The sequence below is a fragment of the Chroicocephalus ridibundus genome, chromosome 17, assembly GCF_963924245.1.
Source record: "Chroicocephalus ridibundus chromosome 17, bChrRid1.1, whole genome shotgun sequence".
NCBI lineage: Eukaryota > Metazoa > Chordata > Aves > Charadriiformes > Laridae > Chroicocephalus > Chroicocephalus ridibundus.
The window spans coordinates 2,045,444-2,064,281 of record NC_086300.1 but is presented as its reverse complement, the minus strand read 5'-3'; the positions used below and the strand labels follow the sequence as shown (position 1 = coordinate 2,064,281).

At 56.6% G+C, this 18,838-nt stretch overlaps 1 protein-coding gene across 4 annotated transcripts in view; it reads right to left on the bottom strand.

Moving 5' to 3' along the window:
• Positions 1-18,838, bottom strand: part of SKAP1 (src kinase associated phosphoprotein 1) — a 159,348-nt gene that overhangs the window by 10,345 nt on the left and 130,165 nt on the right. For 3 of the 4 annotated variants that reach the window (XM_063354541.1, XM_063354544.1, XM_063354545.1), the window contains 4 exons: positions 18,539-18,703; positions 12,853-12,915; positions 6,722-6,834; positions 1,267-1,448 (listed from right to left, as the gene is read on the bottom strand). In XM_063354541.1, coding sequence (XP_063210611.1) covers positions 1,269-1,448; positions 6,722-6,834; positions 12,853-12,915; positions 18,539-18,703 — 521 coding nt within the window. In that variant the 3' untranslated portion in view covers positions 1,267-1,268. The remainder of the gene's footprint in view (positions 1-1,266; positions 1,449-6,721; positions 6,835-12,852; positions 12,916-18,538; positions 18,704-18,838) is intronic. The other variant, XM_063354542.1, reaches the window with a different exon arrangement.

Below are 18,838 nucleotides of genomic sequence, written 5' to 3'. Positions count from 1 at the left end.
AATAATTGCGTCCGTGTGTGTGCGCACACGCGTGTGCGAGGAGCCATCCGTCCCCGAGAGGGGAGCGGGAGCGTGCGGGTGGGAGCAGCCAGGGCCCATTATGTGATGGGTATTATCAAAATAGCTTTATACAGTAACCCCCAGGGCCGCTTCCCTGCAAAGGTCACCGCAATTATTTCCCCTTCATTCATAACTCTTCGCCTGGGTTCCGGGACCGGGGGAGGCAGAGGGGGACGAGGGGACAGCCCAGGGGGTGGCTGTGGCGTGAGGAGGGATGGGGACCAGCGGAGGGGACGCGGCGAAGGCGACGGCTCCGTGACCTCACCAGGAACTTGGAAAAACACACGTTTTCTTCACACCCGCATCACCGCAAAGCCCAACCGCGGCTTGGGCACAAAGTGGCAGCTTGGTTCCTGCGTTAGGATTCACGCTCCTAATTAAGTGATGCCCCCAAATCACCCATCCTCCCCCCGGGGAGTGCTGCCACGGCTGCGGGCAGGGGGCCAGGGACCCCCGGGGGTGGGTGCACCCACTGCTGCTGGGCTGGGAGAGGGACCCGAGGCGGGACAGGGGGTCTCTGGGAGCGGGTGCCCCCCTCTGCCCCAGACCCTGCTCCCAGCCCCGGCCGCCTCCAGCCCCTTTCTGTAACCTCTGGCATCCCCCAGACAGCCCAGGCCAGGAGCAGGAGCCAGAGCCGGGACCCCCAGGGCCCCCACGCAGCCGAGGTGACGCCGAGGGTCCGGAACGAGCGGGGAAGCACAGCGGGGAGGAGAGGAGGGAGAGAGGCGCAGCCTTAGCGAGAACGACACTTTAAACGTTTCCTCTTTCGCACCCGCTCAGCTGTACCTTAGCCACCGCCGCTTCATAAATACAATCCGGGCAGCGCAGGCTATAATTTGGTGATAGCTACCCCAGGACATATCTAGATACACTTCTGTTATTTTAATTAAATACTGCATTATGGTTTGTGACAACTTCATCGCTATAGCGTAAATGAATTTGGAATTAAAGTCTTACTTAGGCATTCCACTACTTCCCCCCCCTCCTCCCCTCCGCGTTACAAAGCAAAAGGCTATAAAATCAAGATGTTTGTTCATTTACAGATGGAGCAGCTTGGAAAAGGCAAAAAAAAAAAAAAAAAAGGAAAAAAAAAGGGAGGAAAGGCAAGACGGTGCAGAAGCGAGCGCGAAACACCAGTGGCTTCGAGCATCCTCGGGTGGAGGAGAGCACAAACGGGGGATGTCGAGTATTAACTGTGTGCGTTACCGTTATCCTCCGAACCTGGCTCCTCCGAACACCCCTCTCCCCCGCCGCGGGATTTCTGTGTTGTCCGTGATTCTCATATTTAACTCTTGATTTGTGACTTTGCTGTGGAGAGGACGAAGCGCTGGAAGTTTTCGACCTTTGGGGCTTCGGGCTGGGGAAGGGCACAGCGGCGGCCGGAGAGACTGAGTTATGGCAAAGGGAAACTTCTTATTTTATGCCCAGGCCTGGGAGTTTCAATTCCATCCATCTATTAACTCGTCTCTAATGAAACTAGACCGTACGTGACATTTTGCAATATAACTGCTTTAAATGTTACCACATCAATTGGTTTAAATGTTACCCGCGCCTCATGAACCGGGAGATGGTTTTATAATTATCTCCGTCTCTCTCTAACGAACAAAGATTTCCACTGTCTGCTGGTATTTTACATTAGCAAAGGAAACAAGGACGCCTGCTCGAAACGCGGGGGCTCAACGGGCTCGGACAAACAAAAATCCCGAGTTGTGAGGGTGGCAGAGGGGCTGCCTCTCACCTGTCGGAAAAATCCCTGCCGGATTTAAAACCTTCCTGATTTATTCTGCAACTGGGGGTTCGCCCTCAGGTCTCCTCTCGGTCCCTCTATCGCCCATTAACCACCTCCCCAAACCAAACCGACTGGCGTCCCCCCCCGCACCGCACATGTCTATGTATAAATATGTAGATCCATAAAACGACGTCAGCCCATGAAAGTTATGGCCGGGGAGGGATGGGTTTAACGACGAGGCTCCGCTTTAATATTTCCCGTTGTCGCAACCCCCCAGTGAAATTTCCACTTCCATTTACGAAACAAGCCGGGAAATCGTCGGGCATTTGTTAAGGCTGGAAACAAAAAGCTTTTTTTTTTTTTCTCTATCCCTGGTTTGTTTTTTTTTTGCCACCCATTTGAAACAGGGCGTCGCAGCAAATGTCACCCCCCCACCTCCCCGGCAGATTAGCGAGGGGCTCGTTACTAAATCTCTGTCTAATAAAGGCAGAGTTGACTCTGGAGGAGCTGCTGGTTATAACGCTGGCTTTGGAAAATGGAAGGATTGTCACACTTAAAGACACAAATTTCCCCTGTAATATATTCGAATGGAAACCTCTGAATCCAATAGTACATGGGCATATCTAATAAATTCACAATATTTCAGCCTCAACAGCCTACAACGGTTAGTTTTAAAGATTTATGTGGTAAAAAATTACTCGGTGATGAATATAGTTTATTCTGTGCGGTATTGGAGGGTATAAGGAATTAAACTACTGTCTTTAACAGTGAATTTATTATTACCTCTGTCAAAGCCAAAGTCTTTAACAGCATTTATTATAAATTTCTGTGCAAAATAAATGCTCAGAGTACGCCTTGAACCTTAAAGACCCCAGTGTAACCTTGTGCCAGCCCGGGAGAAGTTCACAGGCCAGGGGGCAACGTGTCAGCATCCTCCTGAGACCCCCAGGGCTGGCATTGGGGTCCCACGACCGTGGGGAAGGGGCCACTACGTGTCCCTGCCACGGCCACCGCTGCCGCTTGGGGACCGAGGTCACCCCCCGCGAGGGCAGCATGGCAGGCTCGGAGCGGGCACGGTGGTCAGTGTGGGGTGGAAGCAGTGGGTTTAGGGCAAAATTTGGGATGCAGCATCAGGGATGTACGTGTGAGTCCCCATGGATGGGTAATAATTTGGGATACAGCATCGGGGATGTATATGTGAGCCCCCATGGATGGGGAAATATTTGGGATGCAGAATCGGGGACGTGCAGGTGGAGCCCCCATATATGGGGCAAAATTTGGGATGTGGCATTGGGGATGTACAGGTGAGCCCCCATGGCCGGGGAAATATTTGGGACGCAGCATTGGGGATGTACGGTGAGCCCCCACGGATGGGGAAATATTTGGGATGCAGCACGGGGGCCGCGCGGGCTCTGGGCATCGTCGGCGCTGCCTCCCCGGCGCTCGCCCACCCTTTTGTCCTCGCCTGCGATGGGTGTCCCCTCATTTATAAAAATTACCTGGGAGGAATGAGGCTGCCAGGGGCCTGTTCTGGACGATTGGTTCCCGCCGGGGGGGCGAGGGGGCCGGCGGGGGAAGGATGGCCCTCGCTTGAATTTGACCGGTGGGTGACCGTTGCCTTCCAGCTGACCCCGCCATCCCATCCCATCCCTCCCAACTCGGGAGCCTCCCGGAGGGGTTATTAATGGGAGTCGAAGGAGCCCGTCTCGGCAGCCCACCCCACCGGAGACCCCGCGGGGCTGAGTCCAGCGCCCCGGGATGCTGCTGCGCGCTGAGCCCCGACCGGGCTCGTTACACCTTGGCTCCGTCGCCCAGGAGGTTCGGCACGTTGCAGGGGGGCTGTGGCCACCCCCGTGGCCTCTCCCCACGAGCGAGATGGCCCCGAATCCAGGCAAAATGCCACTAGATGTCACCACACGCCTTTCGCTCGGGGTCCGGGGTATGGGAATATGCCCCCCCGCCCTTTCCCCCCCTGCTTTCATTGGAAGCAATTGAGAGAATTAACTTATCCGGTTTTATGGCCTGCTTGTCACATCCAACTAAGCCCACTTAAAATAGGAAGTCTCGCTGCATTCAAATAATTATCATAACGTACAAATCACTCAGCCAGGGGACAAGGGACCAGTGCCGGGGAAAGGGACGCGGTGCCGGGGTTTTGCTGGAATTACTGCTTCCCCCTCCCCAAATTAATTTTCCCGTGTATCAGCCCGGCCGGGCAGCACCGAGCTGGGTAGCGGTGTTCGGGGGTCCCTGCAAAGCGGGGTGACAAGGTGGGGTTCGGGCTCTGCAACTGGTCGGCTCCACCCATGACACCCCCTGGCCCCATTACCCCTGCGGCACCGGGGCCCAACAAAGCGCTGGTGGTGCTGCGGGATGCAACAAGGAGCCTCCTGCCCGGGTCTGGGGGGATGATGAGAAAAGCCCTTGACAGTGGCATTCCCTGGACCCCCACTGAAGCCCCCCTGGTGCCGCCACAGGCGCCCGGGCATGGGGTCGGCTCTGCGGGGACACGGCACCAGAGGGACCGCTCCAAGGAGGGATGTGGTGGGTGACGACGCTGCCCTTGCCCCGGGCAGGACCGAGCATTGCCCCCCCACCACAGCATCCCTCACCCTCCCGGTGCCCTCAGCCCTGGGGCTGCCAAGTGCCCCCCCGCTGGCCACTGATGTCCACTAACCCCCAAATCACTTTTCCCCGCTGTTGATGCTGGAAATGTCAGACAGGACCCGAGCAGCAGCCGGCGTGTGTTTCAAACACACCAGATGGATTTTTATATTAGCCACTATTTCATGTTCAGACAGAGCGACCGCACCGCTGAAACGGCAGCCTCGGTGCTGCCGAGTTTGCTTCTGTGAGATTAATTCTGCGAAATTAATTGGGACAAGATTGAAAAGGAAATTAAAATGCAGCTGAGTGAACAGGCTTTTCAAACACCTTTCCCCCCCCCTCTTTCCTTCGCCGTCTCCCTCCTTTACCCCCCCTCCCCAGCCCCGCGCCGCCTCCGTTCTGTGGCGGCCGCGAGCATCCGTCGCGCAAAGTAATTTACGGGGGAAAAGCTCTCAGGACCGATCGGTTACGTGTGAGGGAGCCAGCACAAGAGTCGCAATCTGGAGCCACTGAAGAGAGCGAAAACCCTGCCGTGACTCCAAGCTGTGGCCCCGAGCTGGTGTTGGGGGGGGACACGCGACCCACTCTGCCATCAGTGGGATGGACTGATGGGAACATCGGCCCCAGGGACGGCCGTGGGTTGCTCCTGGTGTCACTCCCCTGGATAAATGAGGTGACGAGCTAGGGCTGTGGGTTCAGTGCCCGGAGCACATCAGTCCCATCCTGGGGGGGCAGCAGGTCACTAAATGCCACCGTAAAGTGCTTTGAGATCCTCAGATGGGGAATTCTCAGCCCCTCAGAAAGGGGGGGTGAAGCCCAGGCGCGGAGCTGCTCTCGCTGCTGCCAGGGGTGCAGCTGCCACCGCAAAGAGGCGCAGGACCCGGCTTCAAATACACCAGATAAAAACATCGGTGCCACGCTGGCTGCCAGCCCCTGGAGAGGCTGGACGTGCCCACACCGGGCTCGGGGCCACCGCAGCACCGGCCGTGCCCAGCTCGAGGCCCGCTGGGCTGAGCGGCTGTGCTGGCCCTGCTGCTGTGTGGACGTGTCCGTCGGGTCCGGCCTCGAGGGCTCTGATGGACCGACAAAGCTTCCAGGAGACATTGGACACTGCCACCGCGGCTCTCCCACCCGTTGCTGCGGTGTCCGATTGCCCGCGTCCACCCTGGGGCTACCACCAGGATGCTGAACTCAATCGGATTCTGTTTCTCGGCTCTAAAATGTGGCCTTGGTCTTAACAAGCTGGAGACTCGGAGATGCTCTTCATCGCCAAAGGTCCGCCCCCCCCAGCTGAGCCACCACCGCACGCGCCGCCCGTCCCCACGTCAGGGCCACTTGACCTTCCCTGGGTGGGCGCCCACTGAGGGCGGAGGGGGCACAACCACCGAATTCATCCCTTTTCCTGCGCCAGATTGGGGCGCAAAGTGCACTGCGGAACACCATCCGCGCCATCCAACCCCCCCAGGTTCTTTGCTCTCCTCGGGGTGCAAAGTGTGTCGCAGAACACCCCCCCCCCCACAAAGTTCATCACTGTTCCCGCGCCAGATCGGGGCACAAATTGCGTTGCAAAGCATCACCCATAAAACACACCCCCCCCGCCAAAGTTCCTCACTGTTCCCATGCCAGATTGGGGCGCAAAATGCATTGCAAAACATCACCCATAAAACGCACCCCCCCACACTCACAACTTCATTGCTGTTTCCTTGCCAGATCAGGGCACAAATCGCACTGCAAAACGTCACCCATAAAACGCAACCGCCCCAGCCCATCGCTGGCCACCACGGTCCGGCGGGGACCAGCTGGGAGCCAGGATGGAGCCCTGCGGGACAAGCAGGGTAAGGAGAGGGTCACAGGCGTGGGTGGCTCTGCTCTTGCCCCCCACCATCCCCAAGACCCGCTTAATGCGAAGACTTAATTTATTCACCTGCGTGCGTTTGCCGAAGGGAGCCCTGGTCACACCCGGCTGAGCAACTCAATTACCCCTGTAATACCCGAGCAACAGCACGTACAGACTCCATCACCGTGGAAAAAAAATAAATGTATATATATAAAAATAAAAGAATCTTGCTTTGGGGCACTTGAAATGCCACGTGAAGCAGGGGTGGCGTTAACGGGGCAGTCACGGAGGGGGAAGCGGGATGCCGGGGTCCGGTTCCTGCATGTACGTGCGGGAACCGGACCCTGGCATCCCGCTCGCCCCTCCATTAAATTGCTAATTTCACTCCACTTTGGACCTTGATTTTTACCAGTTTCACCCGCTTTTGACCTTGCAATTGAGCCCCAGCCCTGTGCTGACGAAGGTGGGGCTGCCAGCGATGCTCTTACCTTGCTTAGGATGTAGATGAGGTCCCCGCGGTGGAAGGAGAGCTCGTCGGGATGCTCGCTGCTGCAGTCCCACATCCCTTGGTAATAATTGGCATAATCTCGCCGGGGACCTCCTGGGGACAAAAAAAACCAAAACACCCAGAGAGGTCAAGGTGACAGGGAATTATACAGGGAAATATTGGGGCTGTGGGGTGGTATTTGTTGGGGAAAGGAAGGAAATGTTAAGGGTTCTTAATTCTGCGTTGCAATTAAAAGGCAGAGGTCGAAGAGGTACTGCAAGAAAAAAGGGGCTGGTCAATAACGAAGCGCAGTATCTATCAGTAAACGCGCATAAACACGGGGATAAAGGCTGCAGTTTCAGAAGATGCTGAATTAAAGCTGTTTACTACAAACCGCAAAGGGAAACGAAGACGCTTTTCCCTCTCTCCCAAGTCCCTTATCTCCTCCTCAGGCTCAAACCAAGCTGTCCCCAAGGTCGACATCCGTAACCCGGTCAAGAGGGGACACGTGGCACCGGTGCCAGCTCTACTGGGCAGTGTCCCCAGTACAGTGACAGCCACGCCAGGGGCCGTGGAAGAGGAATACGATTGATTAACGTGGGTGTTTGCAGAGGGCCTCGGGGAGGATGCTGCCAGGGAAGGCGATAGCCACATTTATTTATTAATTAAAGCAGCCAAGCCAGGGATTGCAGCAGATGGAGCAGGGCACCGCACTGACTGCTCGGCTGGAGTGCCCGGAGTAGGAACGGGGATGGGAAGAGAGCAGGGAGCAATGTCTGCCGCCACCCCCTGCTCCTGGGGGCTCAGAGAAGGTCCCAAACCTTCGGTAGCGTGATACAGCCCCAGAGCTTGGGTCTCGGTCTTCCCATGGAGTTCTGAGTTTGGGAAGGCAGAGCCTTCGCTCGATGCCGGGGTCGGTGTCTGCTGCAGAAAGGGAAGGGAACGGAACATGAGCCAGCAAACTCTTTTTTTTCCCTTTTTTTTTTTTTTGGAAGAAGCAAATGATCTGTTTGCTGAAAGCCGTGGGTTTGGGCTGATGAGACTTGGCAAAGCCACTGCCCTGGGCTAAACGTGTGCATGGGTTTCCTGGAAAATGTCGCAGCAGCGTTTCCAGAAGGAAATGTTTCCATCTTTGCCATCCCAGTATGGCATTTCCCACCCCAGAAACTGGCCCAGACACCAGAGCCACCACTGAAGGTGGGTCCCTGTCGTGCGATGGGACCAGCCGAGCCTGATGCCAAGGTCTTGCAGAGCCCCATGACCGGAGGAGATGCTGCTCTGCCCAGTTTGTGGACTGGGGAAGCGACTTGTCCCAGCATGTCCAACAGATCCTTCACAGCATCAGAAAAACACCCCCAAACCCTCCAGACTCCCAGTTTTCAAGCACACAAGATGACAGTTCAAACACGCTCCTGGACCAAAGGCTTCAGGCAGGAGGCTGCTCTGATGGCACGGCACCAAGGCGGGGGTGAATCCAGATGTCACGACACGGACATCTCCATGATGCGACCCCCATGGATAATTAAACCCAGTAAAACCACATTCTGCGGGGGGGGGGGGGAGCGGAGCGCCGGGGCTGTACCAGCGATCTGTGCCACGCAGCTGAACCCAGCCCAGAAAGCATAAATAGAGAATAGCGAGCACATGTCGGAGGAAATGTTTCTAATATGGTATAAGGGACCGAGCGATAAGGGTGCATCTGGAGTGCTGTGCCCAGATTTGATCACCTAAATATGAAAAAGGACATTACAGAGATGGATAATGGCACAGCGGGGAGCAGCTGGAATGACTCAGGGACTTGGGGAACTTAAATAGAAAGGCTGGGAAAAAAAAAAAAAGTAGGTCTGCATCCTTTGGAAAGTATTAAAGGGGGAGCACACAGTGGCGAGGAAAAGATTGTGAAGGGAATAGAAGGAGTAGGAGCTACTGAGTTATTTAAGCTTGTGCTAAGTGCAGGAACCAGAGGTTATGAACTGGAGGCAGAGGAAATATCGGGACGTGCGGGCGCCGAGCCGGAGGATGAGGCCAGCGGCAGCTTTGGTAGGAGCCACTGGATTGTGTAATTAACACAAAAGGTCATTACGGGAGGGTGTGAGGACAACACCCCGATGGGGAGGATAACCCGGTACTGGGGGACGGTGCTTGGTACCGACCTGTTGGTGTCCCCTTGGAGACAAGGCTGGGGAAGAGCTGCTCTGGGGGTATCGACAATACCGGTAACGCTATGGAGCATCACCATGAAGTGGCTGAGATTTGAACATCGTGATCCCCGCATCAGCCTCTGCACCTCTTCAGAGTTCTGCTCTGCGTCACGAGAGTATTGGGAGCGAAAGGGGGTTTGGGTTGAGATAGAAAAGACATCTTCCTACGAGATGTTTCCAGAGTCAAAAGTGGCCATTTTCCCCCGGAGCCCCTGGGGATGGGGACCCGGGTGTCTGCTCCACGCAGGGAACTGGAACCAGCCTTGTCCCAGTTGCCCCTCATTTACCAGGAACGCTTGGGAGGTGCCTCCCTATCCCACATCTGCTCTTTCCTCCTTCTCAAAGGAAGGAGAGGACCTCGGAGACACCTGGCCACCTGGCCAAGGAGCGGGGAGAAAAGAAGCCGTGCAGAAGAAGAACAGAGACTTTGCAGAAGCCGCACACGTGAGCCTGGACACGATACTCTGCAAGTACAAAGGGAGAAAAGTTTCCAGCCCACAGAAAGGTTTGTGGTCCCAAAAGTTTGTGTATTTTTTCCCGGCTATGTCAGCTGCTGGGATGGCAGGTCTCACCCCCCCCTCCAAGCCTGCCTTCGGAAGGTTACAATTAATTGCATCGGATGAGGAAGATGCGTCATGATGAAAGCGTGGTCAGGCTCCACGCTTCACTCCCAGCCGCAGCTTCAAAAGCAACAAGGATGTTTGTGCCAGCTACTGAAAATATCTTGTTAAAATTAAGGCCGTTTGCAGAAAAGGGATCCTGGTTTCTATTTTTGCACTTAAAGAGAAGGCCAGGCAAGGGACAACTTCACTCTGCAGTGTCCATGTGGGACGGTGAATGCCTGCGATGCTCCCGACCTGCCAGCTCCCGGCTGGGTGGGATGGGGGTGGGATCCAGACAAACCAGCCCAGGGCTCCTGCATCGCCCTGCACCAATTCTGCTCGCTTTTGCTGAGAAGATGTTTTGTTTAAAAAGCCCCAACGCCCCATCCAGACTTTGAAATCCGCATTCAGGACAGAGCCGTGATTTCCGCGCGGCTGATCTACACTGATGTAAGTGGGATGAGAGCCTGCTCCTGTGTTTATGGGCCTTGGGGTCATTAAGAAAAACCAGCCAAATGTGACAACCGCATCGTTTTCTTCTGCAGCCCGAGCAGCCCCAAGCAGGGGCTGTGGGAGAGGCACGATCCGCCCCAACCCCTTTGCTTTGGAAGCCTGTTGATGCTGAAACCTAATGACAACCGTCTGCAGCTCAGGGGTCCTTGCTGCCGCGCTCACGCTGCATGAAACCTCCTGCCACGCCAAGCGCAGGGACCGTGACAAAGGAGGCAGTGCTGCGAGGCTTTTTTTTATTATTATTTTCTAAGTGGAGGAATTTTGCTCTGTTTGTATGTGATGGCTAAGCCGGCGCTGCGGCAGCAGCCCCGCCGCCCGCCCGGCGCAGGGGGCAGGGATGAAACAGCCCTGAGCGGAGCAAAGGGGTGTCTCGGCAGGAGCAGCCTGCAGCTCTCAGCTGGGGTTGCTGGGCTGCTCCAGCGCCGTGGCACCCTCGTGGTTCTTCGAAATGAGAAACGATAGTTTTCCATTAGCCAAATGCTCATCTGGCACTTTGGCCGTGTGATATAATTAAGAAATAGCCCCTTCCCTCCCTCCCCGCAGCCCAGCCTCTGCTCAAGGACTCCCGGCATCTCTTTCTCGCCCTTGGTCCAGTTGGACAGAAATTATAAGGCAAAAGGCAACGAGGGCTGGGGATCCCGGCGCCGCGATAACCTTTCCCTCTTGAAACGCAGCCCAGCTTTCCAGAGGCAAGAGCCTAATATATTATTTAGCGTAAAAAAAACAGACGCAGGACTTAAAGCAATCATGACAATGCTAATAACTAAACCAGTTACAACGATTAACAACAATTACGACCGCCGGGCAGATGCTAATGAGTATGAGCAGGGTGTTTAAAGGGCTGGCAGGGTTGTGACAGGCGAGAGCCAAAATCCTCGGGGCGGCCTCGGGGCGCGGGTTCATCATCACCTCTGGCACCACCATGGAGCCCCGCTCTGCTCCCCGCTGACCCCCACCTCGGGCTGGAAAACCCACGGGGGGAGCTGCTTTCCTGCCCCCTGCTCCTTTGGATGGGGAAATGCCGGGACAGTGGTGAAAGGCAAAGAAAAACGTGTGTGTGCGCATGCATGTCCCATCACCTTCTGCTCTCCTTACCCCACGCTGAGGCGTCTCCACGGATAAATGTGCAGCCCTGCTTTAGGACCTCGGCACGGTTTATAAAGAGTGGGAATGTCGTTTTTTTCCGAGCTCGGGGTGCTGGTACCGGCTGCAGCTGCCACACGCTCCAGTGGCCGAATAAGTCAAAGTGCTGGGGGGTGGGAAACAAGCTCTGCAAAACCAGGAGGAGCGGAGAAATGCCGATGTGCTCCAGCCTCTGCGAACAGCTGGGGCTCAGCCCTGTCTGCGCTACCCAGATTTTGTAGAAAGAGGCCTGAGCACCCGCCTGGGCTGGGGACCACTGCCCAGGGAACGTCCGAGGGGGGGAAGGGAACTGTTGGATCAGGCTTTCCATAAATGCCAGGAATCACAGAATTGTTTAGGATGGAAAAGACCTTTAAAATCGAGTCCGACCATCAGCCCAACGCTGCCAAGTCATCACTACCCCATGTCCCTCAGCGCCATGTCTGCCCGGCTTTTAAATCCCTCCAGGGATGGTGACTCCACCACTGCCCCAGGCAGCCCGTTCCAGTGCTCGCCAACCCTTTTTGTGAAAGAATTTGCTCCTAATATCCAATTTAAAGCTCCCCTGGTGCCATTTGAAGCTGTTTCCTCTTGTCCTATCACTTGTTACTTGGGAAAGTTGGGCACAGGGGCTCTTGGACCCTGGGAGGGATAAACTGGCAGAGCAATTCTTGGGGCGCTCGTGGGTTCAGGAGAGGACAAGTGTTTAGTCACCCACCACCCACAGCACCCAGTGCCGAACCCTCTGGTCTCCACCACCCAACAAGCGGGACGCCTGGCGTGAGTCCCCAGCTCCATCACCGGGGCAAAACCGTCCCCTCTGAGCCCTGCAGCGGGAGGATGGCGCGGGAAGCTCTCCGAAGCCAGGCTTTGCCAGGAGAAGGTGTTTTCCCATGCGGCGAGGAGGAGTGGGGCGGCAGGAAGCCTCTGGCTGGTCCAGCCCCGGCTGCTGGGACACAAGCGCTGCTTTCCTGCGCCGGGGCGGAAGCGGGGATGGAAAAGCAAGCAGGTGGGACTGGGGAGGAAACAGATCTTCCGCTCCCATCCCACGGTGCAGGTTCTTAAGGAAAAAGCAGGGGTGGGGGCCCTGGCCACGGCAGCAGGCTCTCGGGCCGCCGTCTCCGGGCGGGCGGTGCTGGTTCCTGGGGTGGTGGTGCGCGTCCTTCCGGCTTCCCGCGCCGAGATCCCTCCCTGTGGCGGCTTCCTCTGGCCATGACTCGCTTCCTGCCCTCTCTCCAGGTTGTTTCTGCCCCAGCTCCTCTCCCCGGCCCCTTGGGATGCACCGGGAGGGCTGGCTCCCTCTCCACGGTCCAGGATGGGGTGAGGGACAGGGACAGGAGTGCCTCCATGGGATACCCTTCAGCGCAGAGATCTCACCAGGCAGGAGAGGGGATGGATGCTCTCCTCCATGGAGAGGTCACAAAGGGCACCCACACGAGGTGCCTGTCCGAAAAGGAGAGGCATCCCCCATGCCCACAGCGTGGAGAAGGTGGGGAGAGGTCCCCAAATCTGAGTTATCTGAACTTCACCTGCTGCAGTCTCCTTGGTCACCCATCGGTCTGCTCTTGGCACCTCTCCCATGTTCCACCACCCCTCCATCACCACCCACACCTCAGGATGCTTGAAGGCAGCCAGGCTCGGACCCCCCAGTCACCACGGTTCTTTGTGATGGCCAAAGCAGGGTGGGCTCTTACCACTTCTCTGTCTGCTCCCGGCATCCTCGCTGTCCTCTGGGAAGGGGGGCTCCAGCTCCTCATCTAGGGGGGGAAACAGAGCGGAGACGTCAGGGGAAGGGCTGAGCGTTACCGCTGCACCAACCCCCCGGGCAGGCAGAGGGCTGCGAGAGCATCCGACTGTCAGAATAATAAATTCCCGGCTTAATTGTGAAGAGTGGAAGGGAGGAAGTCACAGATAATATTTTAAAACGTGTTGCATAAAAATATGAATTGTTGTTAACACTGGTAAAAACAAATCACTTATTATAGCCCCATAAATTTAGGCAGCACTTTGCCGAGTGCCCTATAGGAAGAGGCGCTTCCTGTGCAGGACTCACAGCCCAGAGAAAACGCGATGCCGAGGAGAAACACCAGAACTGAAATGCGCGGAAGGATGGGGGACAGAAGCAGAAATGAAGGGGGAGAAAGGGGACCCCAGGCAGTGGAGGGCAGGCGGCTACCGGGGGTGGGGAAGGAGGGTGGAAGAAAATAGTAAGAAATGACACCGTGGAAAAGGTTAAGGATTGGAAGTCACGGGGAAGCCCTGCGAAAACGGCTCGAGACTGATGGGAGCAAGGATCTACACACAAATAAGTTTAAATAAGATTATTTAGCACCTGGACAGGTACAACCCATCCAGCCTGAGCTGCTCGGGGTGCTGAGGCGAGGCGGGGGCACAGCACCCCCATTAGCTGCCACCGCAGACCAGGCTTCCTTCCCCAGCCATAAAGACTGGAGGCAACCTCATCAAATAATACAAATAAAAACCAACTCTGAAACATTTCAGAAAGCACATTGGTCGTCTGCACCTCTGGGTTGATGTGGGGTGTGGGGCAGCCCTGGCTCGGCTGAGCCCGGGGCAGAAGAGGTGTCCCCACTGCACCTCAGGGGACATGGCTTTGCTGTCGCCTTTAAGCAGAGCCAAGCGGAGCCGAGCCCGGCTCTTCTGCCGATCCCAGGGCACCGGATCGCAGGGCAGGGAGGTGCTGCTGCTCCTGCTCGGCATTTTCCGAGGACGCGGCCCCGGCCCTCGCTCCCACCCAGCGCAGATCGATGCAAACCAGGTCAGACCTCCGCTGCCAATTACAAATTGCATCCCGAGTTGGAGGGTCACAGCAACTGCTCCCCCATTAGACGGGAAGCGGCACCAAAGATCTTTTCTAAATAAATCAGACTTTATTGTAAAACTCGGCCACTGACGAGACAGAACCTCATTAGCATTGATTTTAAAATAAATTATTGAAAGTGGCTTTTGCCTGCTCTTTGCATTTGTAAAAGAGAACATAAATGTATCCGTACCAGCGCTCTCCCCCCATCGTTCCCATGCACACGCCCCAAACCCTCGCATGGGAATTCCTTTATACTTTAACCAATGGCACCACATCCCCTAATCCCACCTCAGCGTGAGACGGAGGGCAGTGAAACCACCTCCCGCGCACCACGGAAACCCCGGAGCCACCCTCCAAAGCGGGGCAGCAACGTTCCCCCACCGCTGGGGGTGACGCCTGCGCCCAGGGGCTCCCCACAGCCACCCCCGTCCTGCCATGCGTGCTGTGCACACCCCTCCGGCTCGTGTCCGCATCCTGCAGGGATCGCATCCATCCCCGAGCCGCGCTGTCCTCAGGAAACCTCTTCCCAGAGCCCTTCTGGCACTTCCCAGCACGCGCACACACTCCGCAGAAGCCTCCTCCAGCACCGGCGCAGGAAAACACGTGCCGGGGAGGAAACGCTGGGTTTCCAGGATGGGCGAAGCTGTGGGAATCCTGCCCAGGGAAGGGGCTGGCACTGCCAGGACGAGGGGCTGGGTCAGCCCTGGGGAGACGTATCTGTCCTGCTTCCTCCCCGCTTCCCTGGGAGCTCCCCTCAGATGGCAGAGTTGGTCTCCACAGCTAATGGGGAATCACAGTTACAGCCCCTAACGAGCTCCAGCAGCTCTGTGGGTCCCAGCCCCTCGCCCCATAGAGCTGTTGCTCCCCCCAGTCCTTGCTCTCCAGGAGCCACGCGGGGCTGGGGAGGCTTTCCAGAGCAGTCCCCCTCCCTCTCCCACCTTGGGCCATTTTATTCCATATTTGATGGAATGGGGCATGTTCTAACCAGAAATCAAAGCCACAGCCCCCTGCCCTGTTTGCGTCGCCCACCTGAGACACCAGCTGGGCAGCTGACAGCTCCACGGCTTGGACAAGGGTCTCTCATGTATCTCAGTCCTCTGTGCCTCAGTTTCCCTGTCTTTAGAAAGCCCCTGCCCTGCTGACCACTCACTCTGCACCTACTGCAAAAGGAGCTCGGAGGAAGACCCGGTCCCCGCAGCGAGCCCCTCCACCCTGACGGGCTGCGATGGACGGAGCCTCTGCCGAAGGAAGGGAGGAAACTCGCAGGGGATTTTTCTCAGGAAAACGTGGTGGGGAGGCAGCTGGCTGGCGTGGTTTCCCCTCGGCCAACAGCAGCCAGATCCACTCGCCCTCCTGCACCCCGTCTTCTGCACCGCCATGGTGGGGGCAGCCACTTGCTCCCTGCAGGAGCCTGGGGAAGGGGGGATGAAGGCACAAATCCTGGGGTGCCGCTGAGCCCTGCCTGCACCGCGGCTAGTGCTGTGGTGCGCTGGCCCCGTGCACTGTCCTCACGGATTTTGAGCTGTGCAATTAATGAACAGGGCCCGTGGGGGCAGGAGGAGCCCCCCTCCACACCACAGCCTGTTGCATCCAGGTGCTTTTCTGAGTCAAGTCTGGAAGCGATGTTCTGCCTTCCCTGGGCCTGGGTGTTCGATCTCAGCCAATATCTGGATTTTGCAGTGATGTATCAGAGAGAAATGCTGAAAAATGCATCTCCTGGGGTCATGGAATCACAGAATGGTTTGAGTGGGAAGGGACCTCAAAGGCCACCCAGTGCCACCCCCTGCCCTGGGCAGGGACACCTCCCACCAGCCCAGGTTGCTCCAAGCCCCGTCCAACCTGGCCTTGAACCCCTCCAGGGATGGGGCAGCCACAGCTTCTCTGGGCACCCTGGGCCAGGGGCTCACCCCCCTCACAGCAAAGAATTTCTGCCTCACATCTCATCTCAATCTCCCCTCTTCCAGTTTAAAACCGTTGCCCCTCGTCCTATCCCCTGTGCGGAGCATCTTGACCTCGTCCACACCATCCTCAAGAAAATGCCTTTACATCCCCATGGGCAGCCCCGGGCGCCCACGCTGGGGGTCCAGAGCCCCACGGCAGCCCCCAGCCCCGGGCATGGCCGGGGAGCGGGCGGACCGTGCACCCCACCGCTGCGCCAGAGCAGCCTGGGCGTTGGGCACATTCTCAGAGGAGCTGTGTTTTAATGTAGCAATTTGATTCAATTTTCCACTCTATAAAATTACCCATCACTGCTCGTTGCTTCCTAACAGACACCTTCACTCTTAATTTAACAATCCTATCGAATTCTGCCAGGGAAATTGGAAAAATTTATCACCTGTGAAATTTTATTTTTCCTTGGTTGTATCTGTTTTTGTAAAACTTCATTAACGACGATGACTTGCTGAGGAAATTATCTCTTCATCTCCCCCCCTTTCTTTTTTTTCCCTCTCCCTCTTTCTCTCTCTGTTTTCACCCAGGACACGAGGCAGGCAGCTGGGACCAGAGGAGACCCCAGCTCTGACGGGGACATTCCCTGCGCTTGCTGCGGGTCCCAGGGGTGTGAAGGGCCGGGGAGGGATGAGCTCGGGGCAGAGCCGACGTCTCCTGCCTGTCCCTGAGCCCCGCGACTGGTTTCTCACCACTCGCACGCTGGGCATCTGCCTCTACAGCAACGTGCCCCCAGCACCTACCTTCAACCTGGCGGGGAACTGGCTCTACTGTGGGGGGAGAAACTTGCTCAGATGGGAGAGCTGTGGCTTTGTGTCCCAGCGGCACTGCCCTGCACAGTGTCCCAGCCGTGTCCCCATGTCTCGGTGCTGTTCTAGTGCTGGGCAGGACGCTCCGTGGCTGCAGAGCGGAGCGATGTGACAGAGGCAGCTGCCCCACAACTCCTGCCCGCCCCTGGGCTTGGCCGAAGCCCAGGGACAGCAGCCCCCGGGACATCCGCACACCAGGACCAAAAGATACTGCAACAGCCTCGCTAAAGCAACGGGCTTCGACCCTGCCGCTTGCAGGCTTTGGGCTTGGCCAGCAGCATGAGACACAAGCCTTCGGGCTGCCTCAGGAACCTCTTAGCAAGCTTTTAAGAAGAGGATGGACAGGACACAGAGCCCAGTAAAAGCCCGTAATTAAAGGAAAGGTTTGGCTGGGATGTTCCCTCCTCCACCACGATGTTCCACAGCTCCAGCATCCAGGCACTGACCCGTGTGTGGGAGCAGGAGAGCAACAGCCATGGGAACCAAGGGTGAACCTGGCCGGCAGGGTTGGCTCCAGCTCTTTCGGGACACCCTGAACCCCGATGCAGGGGCAACAGAGGGGCCTGTCCTTAAGTCAACACTGGCCAAGCTCCCAGGAGGATCACCATTAGCCGCGTGTGGAATAAACCTCGCGTCTAATCTCTGCTCTGCAGTCGGTGCTGGCAGCCCCAAGGCAGCGAGGAGTCGGACCCAGCTGCCGAAGCAGCCAGGGATGCTGAAAGCCCCTGTCCTGACAGACCGTCAGCACTTCACGCAGCAGCCCGGGGACGCCCGCCCCGCGCGGGGGCTCCTGCTGAGCGCAGGGATGGCTGTGGGTACGCCCAGAGGAAGAGAAAGCTGCTGCCCAAAAAGCCGAGGATGTAAACAGAGGAAGGGAAGAGGAGAGATGGAGAGAGGCTGCGGGTTTGCGCGGGCAGCCCCGGAGCCCCGACTCCGCTCCCGGCAGCTGTCTGGATGCCACTCGCAGACCACTGAGATTTCCTTTGGCAGCAATAACAAGACAAAGATCTCGGGCATCACAAAACTTCCTGGTGCATTTCATTTTTTTTCCTTTCTTTTTTAATCACTACGAATATAAAGTTCTGAAATAAATAAGGAGAAACAAGGACCTATTTTGCATCTCTGAATGCAGCCAGCAAGGGACCCTGCTCCCGGGGACGCGGAGCAGAGCTGGGCGGTCCCAACCTCAGCGCAGAGGCAGAACAGCACACGGGTTGGAATAAGGCTCAGGTGACCCGTTGACCAAGCCCTGGGGCATGTCACACCATGATTTCTGCTATTAATGGTAAGAAATGTTGCAGACCGTGTCACCCTCGCAGGCCGTTTGGTTCTGTGCCAGGAAGATGGCTGCTGGCTCCTTTAACCGGCAGCTGCTGCCCTGACTCTTAGCGAACAAGCGCTAGTCTTTAATGCAGTTATTTTATCATCTCTTGGAAGGCCAGTAATTGTGTTACAGCCATGACTGCATGCCCAGAAGGGAGCATTTTCATCATCTAAAGTCTGATTTTCCAGGTAACACTGCCCAGAGATTCCACTCTCACCAAACTTAATATTACCCGAGCTGAACAGAACACAACCTCTAAAAGCTGCCTTACCTGAACTTATAAACCCTCCACCTCATCAGAGCAGAAAGCGTTTTCTCTTGTGGTCCATTTGTGGTCCAAAACCCTTTGAGTTATGGGTCCACTAAACTCGGCAAGGTCCTAGATGTTCATTCCCATCAACACGTCGGGCGGCCAAGGCCTCCTGCCATGTTTGCAGGGCTATGGCTAAGGGATGGCTCGGATTTTCGTTGCTTACCTGGCAAAACCTCGTAGATGTCATCCTCTTCCATTTCAACGTTGGGCTCATCCTGATTCAGGGTGGTATTGTGGGATGTCGTGTTCACCGAGTCAGAACTCTCCACGTCATTGTAGAGCTCCTCTTCGTCCCCTTCATCAAATGGGATGGTGAGGGAGCTCAGGTCTGGCAGAAGAGACCAAGAGCGTGGTGAGAAAGAGCAAACCACTCACTTTCTGTGAGTTGAAATCCAGTAACCAAGCCTGTGCCGCTGTACTTTGTGCTCCCTATGGACCTTGCAAGGAGTGAACTGTCCCCTTG